The following is a 13881-nucleotide window of genomic DNA, read 5'->3' as shown; positions in this document are numbered from 1 at the left end:
ATTACAGTTTTGATATTGTACTACAAATATTGGTATAGTAGTTAAATCGTATACTAGTGATCTAATGACATTGCATGTAATAAAATATTCACAACAAATAGTTTAAAATATACATGTCAAGTGTACATTTATTGTCATTGTTCATTTTCGAAAATTTTATTTCGTATTCTTGTGAGTGTCATAATAGCTGCAAAAACTTAAGAATAAAGTATATTATCTTAAATTAAAATGTTTAATGTATGTATATGTAGGATGATCTCCATATGAAGGCGGCTCATGAAATGAGATTTCCCTACGAAAGCATCCGAAACCCTATTAATTCTATGAATATTTATCTCGACCTTATTTTCGCCTGTAATAAATTTACTTTGCACAACTTATTTCTTATAAGATTTTTTAGCAAACATGATTTATTTATACCTAACCGATTTTCATATAAGTACAAAGACTGTATAAATGTGCACAATATTTTCATGTAGTTTTATATGATAAATCTGTATTTTCCATTAAAATTGTCTATTATTCTATGCACATAAAAAATCCAAAATAAATATAAAAAAGCTTATAGAATTTTTGGTCCGACTAACATAGTTGTATAATAATATTCTATATGTATTATTTCCAACTACTTCCAGCATGTTAAATGTTTCAGTACATTTATAATTAATTAAGCCTCGGTGGTCTAGTGGTTTAGCACACCGCTTTAATATCCGATGGTCGTGGGTTCGATTCCTCGTACGGCACAAACATTAGTATTCATGAGTATGATTGTTTGTATCGGTCTGGGTGTTTTCTATGTATAATATGTATTTGTTTACAAAAAAAGTATATCCATGTATTTATATCAGTTTTCTAGTACCCATAACATAGCTTAGCTTGGGACTAGATGACGCTGTGTGAATTGTCCTGAGATATTATATTATTATTATTATTATATGACTTAAGTAAGTAATTAAACATACCACATTAAAATTCGAAAAGGCAAAAAATCTAGACAACATTATTTATCTTATAGAAATCTCCTGGAAGTCATTAGTTACCACCTACGCGATGTCTATTATGGGTAGATATCCGACTCTACCATTACACCCACGATATTAAGATTAAATGCCAAAACAACCGATGCCAGCAAGCGGGACAGACTATGAGTCTCCCTTAGAAGTCACCACTCGCCGGGTGTCGATTCAGACATGCTGGCGACAGACTCACATCTTACGCCACAGAATATATAATAGTACTTTGCGCTACAACTGCGTAGGAAGGGACATGTTTCCTATAAACATAAATATCTCCTATTCCCATATTTAGTGCAGAGCATAAATGGATACATTGAGAAAATATTTTAAAAATTATTTGTGACCCAATGAGATGATTATTCTGATGATGATGATATTCTGTAGATGGGTGACTGTACTAGAAATAGAGCACCTTGAAATTAAACTTTGACTTCTTTACTCGAAACTTAGAATAGAATATTATTACGAAGACTTTCAAATACACATTACGTAGTTACACAGCTAAGATAACTTGCGATATATAAAATAGCTTACTTTACGTAGAAATTCATTACAATAGAATTTCCGGAATTCTATAATTTTTTATAGTCAAAAATTAAATTTGCATAATTATTAATACGTTACAGATGAATAAGTCAATTTTTTATTTTTTTCCTTTGCTTCTATACCAATACATATTATGATTGCTAAGTTTTAAAAACATTATTTGGGTGCTTGTTAGCGCTGATAACATATATCGACTATTTTAATCTGCTTAATTTTTTTACAGTAGGTATATTACAATACAATATATTTCCAGTAGCTTTTCATTCTTAAATACTATAGCATCAATTTATCTTGACTGTACAGGTGAATTCGTGGTAAAAAATGATCATAGGATAGCCAATACGTTATTGATTTTTAACATAAATATCTAATAATTTGACATTTGTTGCTATATCGAAACAGATCATATAATTTCATTATTATTTACCATGTTCAATAATTGTTTATTCATTTGTTATATTTTGTTACAAATGTTAGATACGAGCGATGGGTTTTGTTGGAAACAATGAATATATAGAAATAAAATTGGATATTTATTTTTTTAAATATAAATTTCCAAAATAGTTTATGACGTGACATTTGGAATGATATAAGTAATAATAATTTTCATAATGAGTTTAATAGTTAAGATTTGTGGTTATGTAAAGTCGATTGATATTCTCAAAAAGGTTAAATCATGCCATATTGAATGTAAAACATCTTCGACCAAAAACGGTGCCATACCGTGTTTATATTTACGGAGAATATTACTTCAGTAGGTTTTTAACCTGCGTATGACTGATGTCTTCATTACAGGAACAATAATAAATGTTCAGTTTGGTATTAATAACTGTTATATACGAGTTACAACGTTATTACGTACGCTCGTGTACAGCATGCATTTAAGTAAAGCAGTAGTATCAATATTTTCAACCGTTTCTAAAAGAAGTTTTCTTATCAATTAAATTTTTTACTCGCGTTTAATTTTTTTACACAATATGTTAAACGATTATAGGCAAATTATTGTTTTGTAAACAACTTGTTTAAAACACAGGAAAGTTTAAGTCTCTTCGGTGTAACTAAAGAGTGAATGGTTAATTCCAAACTACTTCTTGGTCGTATAACAAATGTAATATTGTTTTATATTAACTAAGTAACGATTTTATAAAGAAGCTCCCAAAAAGACTATTAGTCTTATTTAATGACTTAAGATCATGGAGTATTATATGAAGAAATTTTATTCACTTATATATTACAACCATAAGTAATAAATAAGTAAATAAAATTCAGTAGCCAGTAGGGGAGAAATGGTGAGCTGTCGTATGTTGCTGACACTCTTACTATACAAATTATAGATATATTATTATTACTACATATAAGAATAAGAAGAAGAATACATTACAACTCTGCCCTGATTTTTTATGCTACATGTTTTTTGTCATTTACCTAAGAGAAAACGTAAAAAAATACAGTTCATCAACTTTCTAAGAAGAATCTGAAAACAAATGTGAGATATTGGCATAACTAAAGATTGTAGAATAATATACGTAAATACATCAGTTTTTGATATATCATCAAAATCATCATTTGGTTTACATTTATAGCTATATAATGGTCTAAATAAGTGTTAGCCAAACGTTTTAGATCTAGCTTAGCCTTTCTAAACTCCTTATGCCATATGAATGTTTTATGGAAACAAATACATATAGATATGTTTTAAAGTATAATACCATAAATAAAGGTTTATACCTTTATTACGTGGTTATTTTCGAGATATATAACAACAATTTATTAACAATTATATATATTTAATTATTATAACTGATAACGAGAATTTATTTCAATATAAATTAATTTCTATGTTGTGCATTCACTTGCAATATGCCACTACTTCGAATTCTACTACTGTTCATCGCTGTTTTACCACAACAAAGATGCCCTCCCTCCTACGCGCTGGGTAGCCATTAACTAATACGGAACTATCCAATGAACCTTGCCATAACACCTTGTCATATATTAAGTTTATTAAAATATTTGAGTTAAAGGTCAAAAGCTTTACTTTTATGTATTAGAATGAACAAAACGATAAACAACTTACCGTGAATAATTGGAATCAACCGCAGTTATGATCATCTAATATTGTAACCAGTAATAGTAGTACGCAAGCGTTTTGATTTGCTCTCTTTTCAAAGTTATACCCTGATAGACTTTTACAAATCTCTCAGTCTCTCAGTCTCAACTATTGCTATAAGCTTACTTTATAAACTGTGTTTCCATTGAAAAGTGGAAATAATAAAGTATGTGACGGTTACCATTTGCCATTAGGTGAGCCGTCCATTTTTTGCCATTCCAATTACACAAAAAACATACTTAAGAACATAGAATATATATCCATGAGCAATATTATTGTACTTAGGTGGCACCTAACCATATATTGTATGTAATCCGTACTAGTTTAAAATTCTGTTGCTAAATGTGACCCAAACAAACATACAAACAAACATTACAACTTACCTAAATACGAGTATAAGGTTCTATTTTATTTTCACTATACGTAAATATATACATGACTAACATAACATGTATAAAGGTATTATTACAAAAAAAATACCAAGATATTACCTTTAGTTACGTCAAATTAGTAGAAAGTTTAGTTGGCTATTTTACAGCAGGACTAATAACATTTTACGCCCCAGTCGGAAGCCTACAGATTTTCCACGACGCCCATGTACTTTATTGTTTAATTAAAGCAACGGTTCTTATACCGTACTATAATAATATTAATAAACACTTTATTGCACTCATCACAGAAAATACAGTTAAATATATGAATAAATAGATAAAAATATTTTATTTTTAAGTGCAACACAAAGGTGCAACAATGGGCGGCCTTATTAAGAAATTATGGAAATATGTAACTAATGTGAGTAAAACATGTCATATAACTAGGCAAGCAATAAAAATATAATACACACAATCAATTACATAACAGTTATATATTCTCGTTTATTTATTAGAATATTGCGGGTATGAAAATTTGTATTATTGCTAAGTCATTTCATATGTGTAAAAGACATCTATGTTGTCTAGTATCAACCATAAGTATTAAGGTTTGTTGGGCAACAATTTAGTTTTCATGTATTCCATTAGTAGAAAAGCTATTGTAGCTAATTCCCGTGAGAGATGTGACCTTATTCTGAACGCCATGCTCTGTTGCTCAGGTAATCACTTGAGGTAAAACACTTACTTTACAAGACAAAGACTTATATACAACGGGTCCCTTACGCGAGAAAAATAAGAGATCACAACTTAATTTAAAATGTACTCCCACATCTATGTCATTGGCAATGAAGACATACTATTAAATTTTCCACGGTATACCTAATTATTTGTGTTTATAGCAATTTGGGACAATCTATAGTTATGATCGTTGGATGTTACAACAGGAGGTGATAGTGATAACAGTCTGGTTTTAGGTAGACTTTACTAAATCTATTGTCCGTGTTATTCTTTTACGTTTGGAGATATTTTTATTGTAACATTAGCCTATCACAATATATAGATAGACGTAAGGAGTAACAATGTTATGCAGAGGGGAAAGCCTTCTACATAAAATTCTGTATATCCAAACAGCTTCTCACTATTTGAAGGAAAAGTTTTATTTTTCTTCACAGCCCTAATAATGTTAATTAGGTCATCAGGAAATTTGCAGTTAATAACACCAGTACATCATATTACTTATTACGACACATCGTTCACTATATTCGTTATCCTTCTTTGGAACCACCTGCCACTGTTTATACGTCAGCTATCATCAGTGAAAAATTTAATTACGTGTAAAACGCTATCTATGCAAATATTATTGATAATTTGCATTTGATACTATTAACAAGATTATTATACTTGTATATCGTTGCTTTTATATAATACTATATATCACCAATTTTATGAAATTATCCAGTGATTCGATCCAAAGTCATGACATGGCGTACCTACCCTATTTTTGTAATACGTAAATTTTTGTAATAGTAAACTGGCGAAAAAAATTAATACTGTAATACGATGTGTTTATTCCATCTAGATATGTATATTTGTATATCCGTATTTATGAAGTAACTCGAATAATAAATACCAAAACTGCCGCGTCTGTGACCTTTAAGGAGCAAACTTTAATTTGCGCCTTACTATAAACAAGTAAACTGTCTACGAGTACAAAAAGACACAAATGTCGTAAATAGGCCCTCAGCAGTCATAGTTAACCTTGACCTGGAAGGACAATTGTATAACTTAACTCATAGTAAGTGATATACTAGACCGGCCTCTTCTTTGTTACATTTGCCTCTCTCTCTCTCTATCATAAGCAAAGGATTTTTGGGATTTTGCGCAGAAGTACTTGCAATAGTGCTGATATAACAGTAGCGGTTTCTTTCTAATATATATTTTTATTATATTATATAGCACCCCATCTTTAGTTAAGGTGCAATGAACAATATACGTAATCTATATTCATCGAGTATAATTATTATTTTAGAATAATTTCAAATAAATGCATAAATTTAAGAAATTATACTGAGATTATGTTTACAGAATTTGCTCTTATATTTCTAAACATAAGATAGCCTCGGTAGTTTATCGGTTTAGCATGTAGCCCTACTTTTTATGAACGCGGGCTGGATTCCTCGCATGATACAAACCTTTTTATAAGTATGATTGTTTGTGTGTTTTCTATGACCCGCTTTGTCTGTGTCACACTTTCTTATTTACGCAACATTCTTCACTGTAGCTCCGCTCCTATTAGCCGTAGTGTGATTGTACTAATAACGCTATTACCAATAGGAACGGAGTTCGAATTGCTGAGTTTCGAGTTGTATTTACATTACCTAAGTCCCGTCAAAATTTTTACCAAAATGCATCAAATTTCATTCTGAGGATTTTTTGAAAAAAAATCTTATATTTTGTCCATATTACTCAATAGCTTTAAAAAATTAATTTGGTCTATTAACATTTGTTCTATATATTTTTTAAATATCACAGTTTTTTTTACGATTACAACTCGCAAAATAGATATTGTTTCTCATCCCTGTTACTTTGATTTTTTTATCCATTTATTTAGAACAAATTTCATTTAATTTAATTACCAAAACCAATAAAAGTGTTTATTTTGACAAGAATTAATTTAGTACTGTAGTTTACGCATTGTTATTACAGTATCTAAATTAAATATGTTCATAGTTCACTATTTTATATATAATGGCTTTCACATAAAAGATTTTTTTTGTAGACACATATAAAGGATAAATATATTTACACAATACAGAATATTCGTGTATTTTTTGGGGGTTTGCAGAGAGGATTTTTTTCAGACTTATTTGACATTATAGATACAATATATTTTTAAATGAAATGCCCTGTCGTCTTTTTAAATAATAACCAGTTGTTATAATAAATTATATTCAGCTGTACCTGATGTAATATAAAATATAGCCTATGTGTTTCATCGAAATCCGTTCATTAGTTTTGCGTGAAAAAGTAAACCATCCATCCTCACAAACCTCATTCATAATATAAAAACAAAACAGTCAATAATATTTAAAGAACACAATGCCTACTTTTTTATAGATTAGTTTAAGCATCAATCACAACAACACCTCACCAGCTAACGTTATTTAACAAACCACAGTCACGTGTTAAGCCAGAAGAAAATGTGATAAACAACTTGCAATAAAACACTTATTTTGCATTTTTTTCGACACTTTGCACTTGTAAACCTCTAAATACACGGCGACTGATAAGTCTCATGGTGCCGCGTAGCACGATGATTGAAAGAGCGTGATTGATCAATTTGAACTGTAAATTTTGGTGGGTACCCCGTCTTACCCACTACCCCATCTTACCTCCATCTCCCCTAATCAAGGGTTTATAAAAAAAATGTGTTTATATATTTGGAACAGATATTTTTCCCCATAACACAATCTCTGCTTAGCCTGGTCAATCATCTTGGGTAAAAGTAAAAATAAAGGTTCTAATGAATTCCTTTTAGCTTTTCTTCTCATTTAGTTACATTTTACATAGCATTTTATTTAGTACCAATGAGTGTATACTGCAAAATACCACATATTTAGATTAGGTTGAGGTTTATTACGTACAAATATTTTGTGGCCAGAAGGCGCAGTGTATCAGTAATTACTGAGTTTCTCGCAGTCGTAGGAGACTGCCTGCGGATACGATAAAAACAGACAAGTACCTACTGTAAATAAATTAATAGACTATAATAATGTTATAAATAATAATAATAAAATAATAATGTCATCTACGTCGATACTTCAGTATCACCTATTGCAGCCCCCACGTAAGGTTTGTTTTTGTTTTGGTAAAAGGGTCTAATTAGACAATGAAACTTAAGAATAAGAGGCATGACATACGCGCAATGGTATCACCAGTATCATATTATAACATGATGATCTGTAATGCTGTTCATATTTGCTAATCATCTTCCTATAGAACTATTTCATAAGTTAAGATGAAAAAACGACATAGCCTCATATATAGTAGGTAAGACGAATTAATAAACAATAATACGTACTTACTAAGATTGTTCACACAATAATTTCAATCAAATAAATAATTTCATTTCTATGTCTAGGTGGTTTTAAGCAAATAAGTTTGAACATCTATAATTACAGAGATAAGATATTAATATAACTTTTACGGTAGAGATATAAAAATAATAAAATATAATAATGGTTTAACGTCAAAATCTAAATTGAATGAGAATAGCAATTGATGATAAGTGATTGAAACGATTTCTTTCAAAAATAAGTCGAATGCTGTACATACCGATTAAAGTCTACCAACTGTTGTGATATTTGAATTATAAAATTTTCTGTAATTCACGTTTAGGTACTCTCGATGTTTTTAAATGTTTTTTATAGTTATCCATCGCTCATTTTTTGTTTGACACATTCCACAGGCTTAATTTTAGTTTGTCTGTAACAACATAGATAGGGCAAAGTATAGAACTTTTAATAATAGATAATAGAAGTATTTGTTTCTGTAAATATTATATGCCTACTACTAATTACTTTGTAACGTGAATTCTTTTGAACATTATATGTACAGTAATTGCTAAAATTCATCAACATTAAAATCCGTGATCTCCAATGTTACATTGTCGGTAGCGACTAATGTCTAGTCGGACGTCATACACGAAACCAACGCCTAGATGCCAGTCAAAACGTCAACGATCACTTTTGAATATTGATCTACCGTCAGTCATATACAGAAAAATCACGTTAGGAGGTCGTCGTTCAGTAAAAAATAAGTAGCCATAGATACTATTTACGATTTATAAAAAAGAATAAAACGATAAACTTTGAAAAAAGTTAAAAGAGTGTAAAACTCGTGGTGTATAGGTACTGCATACATAAATTCTCTATACACACACCTTTATCAATAAAACGCTTGTAAGAAAACTATTTTTAATCCATCCATTTTCCAGTATCTGTTTCTAACGAGTACTGCTCCAAAATCATTGAAAAGCGTACAGTGTATGTATGCCTGTGACATACACATTCAAACATTTTCGAGTTTTGATAGAGACTACATCATTACACTACCATATTGAGCTACGAGGACGAAGCGAACTATCCCACCATAATGGCTGCTTACAATCATTAGTCCTGTATTGGAGACTACAGCATTATTTAGTATATTAGGATTTGATTATAGAACAAATGGTCGTCGTGAACATGTATAATTATAATTAGTGAGATTCATTTAACATCTAACTAAACCCAATAAAAATTATCAGACAATTATTATCTAATATCTACGTGTGAGTCTAATATCTACAGATAACATAATATTACATAGTTATACTAATAGATACATAATTGTCAAACTCACCTTCAGCGATTTTTATTATAGCTTTTTTTCTGTTTAGCTTACCTTCTTTTTTTAAAATAACATCCACATTATTAGACAAATAAGCAGTTCTGACATATGACTAAGGAACGAATTCAAACTCAATCGTTATTTATTTGTATAACGTAACGCACTGTTCATCTGCTATCTACGCCATTTGAGTAAACAACCGAAGATTTCCTAGCATTTATTGTAATTATTTACATTTTTTATGTCTGTGGTTATAAACTACCGACATTATAAATTACAATTATTTCATTCATTATGAATAGGCCGTTCAGATTTTTATTGCACTTCCACGTACTAGTAGTTTACTTTACTGATAGACTCCACAGTCACCTATTGGCTAAATTCCGGACGAGATACGAACTGATGGACTGACATATATTACTGACCTCTAATAATGCTAACATTCTTTTAAATAAAAAAGGAAAAAAAAGAAAAATATACGCAAGCCTTTGTTAGCCAAGTCCTTTGTTATTATTAATAAAATATAGTATATAATAATAAGAACAAACATTTTGTGCTCCAATTTTCTTTCATTAAATGATTACCAATACCTACACGCGTTATAAAACAGTTCTGGAAAAATACTCCTAGACGAAGATACAATCTGTGTTTACTCTTGCCTAAACTATTTCGCAAATGGCGTTTCGTTATATTCCGCAAAAGTCTGTCTCCGTTTTTCTACTCTTCCTACTCAGTTTTCTTCTTCTAACTGGTGTGCGCATTATTCTTTAACAGCTCTGCATTGGATTGCAGGTCAGTGGGTTACTGTTATTTTATTGGAATTTTTTACCACATTCAGAAACTATAAAAAATTGGTAACCTGTAATGCCGTTTAAGTTTCCCGCGTATGAATAACTACTTATACGTCCTTTCAACATATTATGTGAAATTTAATACTTTGTACTTTTTATGTTTATAAGAATAAAAACAATAAAGAATATTTATATCACAGAATAGAATTTAGAACAAAAATTTTTATAGTCAAGTTATAGAATAGGTATTATTCTACAACTACAAAGGTTTTTGTGTATTTATTAATTTGTTTTACATGATGTGAGCTACGAAAGTTTAATTATTTAATTTTTAATGGTGCGATGAACAAAGAAAAACAATGAACAAATGTTAATTTATAAAATAACTGCTGTTTTATATAGATAAAACAACTTAACTGATTATAGTATGCACATAACTGACTTGCATATAGTATACATATGATCTTCAAATAATAGTATCAAATGACTTGTTATAGATAAATGTAAATAATGTGGTCTGTACGTAATCCCTATTTTTTTAATTTTATATATACATATTCTAATCGTTTAATATTTTAATTGTGTTCTATGTCTATTGTCCATTGATAAATTAAATATCAATTTAAATTTACAAATACAAAATGTATTACAACTACCTTGCAAATATTCATAATTAAGTATTGAGTAGGTGAGAATAAATATTAAAAGCACGTAATTATGAAAATAAGCTCTACACTTATGAAATTGTGTAGCTCAACTAGGAGTTCCGTTTTCACATAATTACTAGATACAATACCTACATACGATTGGTGGGTTACGTGGCCCAAAGGACACGTTAAGGGACACGTAAAAATGCTGAATAGATTGTACTCTGGTGCCAACCTCGGCATAGTCACTTGCGTCATCAATCCATGCAAAAGTCCGATTTAAAATAGGTTAATGGTCCTGTTTTTACAGAATAAATGCCACGAAAGAAAATATAACTCATACTCGCTGTTTTCTTTTCTAACTGGAATATTGTCCGACGTCTACATGAATCCCTAATATATACCTTATAGCAAGTTAGTACTCACATTCAATTGAAATATGAAAAAATAAAGTTTTACTAAGTTTGCCTGTCGGACAGGTAACTTTTACTTGTTATGAGAAACCATTTAAAAACATATTTTTCCAAGTCCTGTACACTATTAACTATTTTTAATTTTATTGCCTGCCAGTTACGTTTAATTTATCTGCAATAACAAGTCGGAATCGTCATAAAAGCTAACAATCACCAAATATGCAAACATGGCCTGTGATTGGTGCGTGACTTTGAACAGTGAGAGCACTAGAAGATTAAGAATTAACGATCAGGCAAACCTGAAATAGTTAACCTCGAACGTCACTACGTCACGCATAGGTAGGCACCAACAATTGCCTAAATAAAATATTCACTGGGCAGTTATTATAACGCACATCAATCAAGCTGTCGCCGTCTATTTTGTATGAAGACTTAATTTATTTGTCTGCACATTATCCTCCGGTGTGCAATGAAATGCTCATTTACAAATGGTCATCTTAGTAATATGAAAATTATAATCCAATCTTTCAAAAAGCATATATGATGATTTCTAAATGCGTGCATGACATTACTACAATAACCGTTTAAGATAACCACCAAATCAGATATACCGTACGTTTCCACCACTGTTGTATATAAATAAATTTACTATATTTATATATTTATTCAATCTAATTTACTGGTGATTAACTGTGATTTTTTGTGTATCTTCCATTAAAAGCATAAAGGCAGTTGTATTTTTCAAGGGACAATAATGGTATGATCCACTTACCTGCGCTTTACTCTAGCGGGACACCAGTGGAACATGATAAAATGAGTATGAGGTCAGATCAGTTAGAGCAAATTCAGCAAAGATGAGTTAGCCTTGATATAACGTAGGTATTCGATCGGGTTTGGTACCACTTCTATCAAATTGTACTCGTAAGTACTAGAGGGATTATTCAAATCACTAGTTTTTTGTTTGGCAGATACATCAAAACCATGGTCGATAGTAGTTGCTCCGATCACATAAATATTAACGCTGGCGTCCCACAAGACTCAGTTTTTTTTTTATTAATATGGCGACAAACATGCATATGGCTCATCTGATGCTTAAAGGTTACCATAACCTACGGACGCCTGAGATACTTGAGAGTTGTCTATAGACTACAGCATTTGGTTTTTCAAGAGGGGAATATAATGTTTCTTAACGGTCGGCATGGCCCACTTAATATCCCTGGTGTTCAGGCGTCCATTGGCTACCGTAACTATTTACCATCAGAAGGGCCGTATGCTTGATTGCCACTATCGTTGTGGGTAAAAAAATACAAGTGAATTAGAAAAATTTGCAGTTAAAAACTACTTTCAAATTTTTACTAAATCGCAAATTATTATGTTAACCTGTATCTACGTAAAAATTCAGAAAATGTTTATTTATATCCTTAGAACTCGAAATGTACTGTCGATCAATAAACTCAAAACTTTTACACAATGTTGTTATTCTGTATAAGAATATTCCACATACATTTTATTCCAAAGTTCCCACGGGAATGGGAAATTAATAATTAATATTAGACTATAGAATTATGAGCGGGTTGCTAGTAAAATGTTTGAGATTGACGTGGGCCAGATTTTGTTTATTAATTATAATCTACATATAGAGATAGATTAACATGTAAAATACATGTTGTACTATATCAATATTAATGATTTAAAACGAACCATTTTCGAATATTAAAGGTAACAGCGGCCGGAAAAGCTGTACTAGTGACTGGCTGCGACAATGTCCTTGGAAACGCATTGGCACGTAGACTTGATGACCTGGGATACCATGTGTTTGCTGGGTTTCAAAACAAAGCAGGCAATATAGACGCTGATATGTTAAAAGAAGACTGCTCAGGAAGACTGCATACAATTCAACTCGACTGCACTTCGGAAACACAAGTACTTAATTATGTACCTCATATTTCTGATAACACACAAAAACATACTACCAAATTAAGCAGTAAATACAGCATAAACATATCAATTTCATTGTAAATACAAGTTACGTAAGTCGTAGCCGAAGGACTGAAAATTATTAACATAATAATACAGGTATTTAATAGAATAGTAATAAAAATTATATGTTAGTAAACAGAAAATTATTATATGAAAAATTGTTCTCTGTAAAGAAATTTATTGCAGCACATAAAAATTAATACTACCTTGGAATTTATTTAGACTAAGTGACTCGCTAACGATATCTACTAGTTAATATATGAATTATCTATTACCAGATTCTCTCAGCTTCCCTGTACATTGTCGACCATTTACCAGAGGGCGCTCAAGGTCTATGGGCTATCGTAAACTGTGAATCGTGGTGTGCTCTTGGAGAATTAGAATGGGTTCCGTTCTCAGTCGTAAAGCGAGCAATGGATGTAAACCTACTTGGTAAGTTCAGATATACGCCTCCACAATATTTACTTGCTACTGCAGTGCGGCGCTACGGAGCTACGACGGTTGTAAGTAATACTACTATTACACAGATGGCACTGCCGACGAGATATATTTTATAGTTAAATAAAGTTAAAGTTAAATAAGTATCTATATAATACTTCTTGTTGTTAATTATTTA

At 30.7% G+C, this 13881-nt stretch overlaps 1 protein-coding gene across 1 annotated transcript in view; it reads left to right on the top strand.

The window, feature by feature from the left end:
• Positions 1-13881, top strand: part of LOC131850892 (D-beta-hydroxybutyrate dehydrogenase, mitochondrial) — a 32543-nt gene that overhangs the window by 14660 nt on the left and 4002 nt on the right. The window contains exons 4-5 of the mRNA XM_059201277.1: positions 13005-13208; positions 13544-13697. Coding sequence (XP_059057260.1) covers positions 13005-13208; positions 13544-13697 — 358 coding nt within the window. The remainder of the gene's footprint in view (positions 1-13004; positions 13209-13543; positions 13698-13881) is intronic.

This window comes from Achroia grisella, unplaced genomic scaffold (genome assembly GCF_030625045.1).
Source record: "Achroia grisella isolate CSIRO2021 unplaced genomic scaffold, CSIRO_AGI_Agris_v1 utg780, whole genome shotgun sequence".
Classification (NCBI taxonomy): domain Eukaryota; kingdom Metazoa; phylum Arthropoda; class Insecta; order Lepidoptera; family Pyralidae; genus Achroia; species Achroia grisella.
This window is presented reverse-complemented; position numbering and strand designations above follow the sequence as displayed.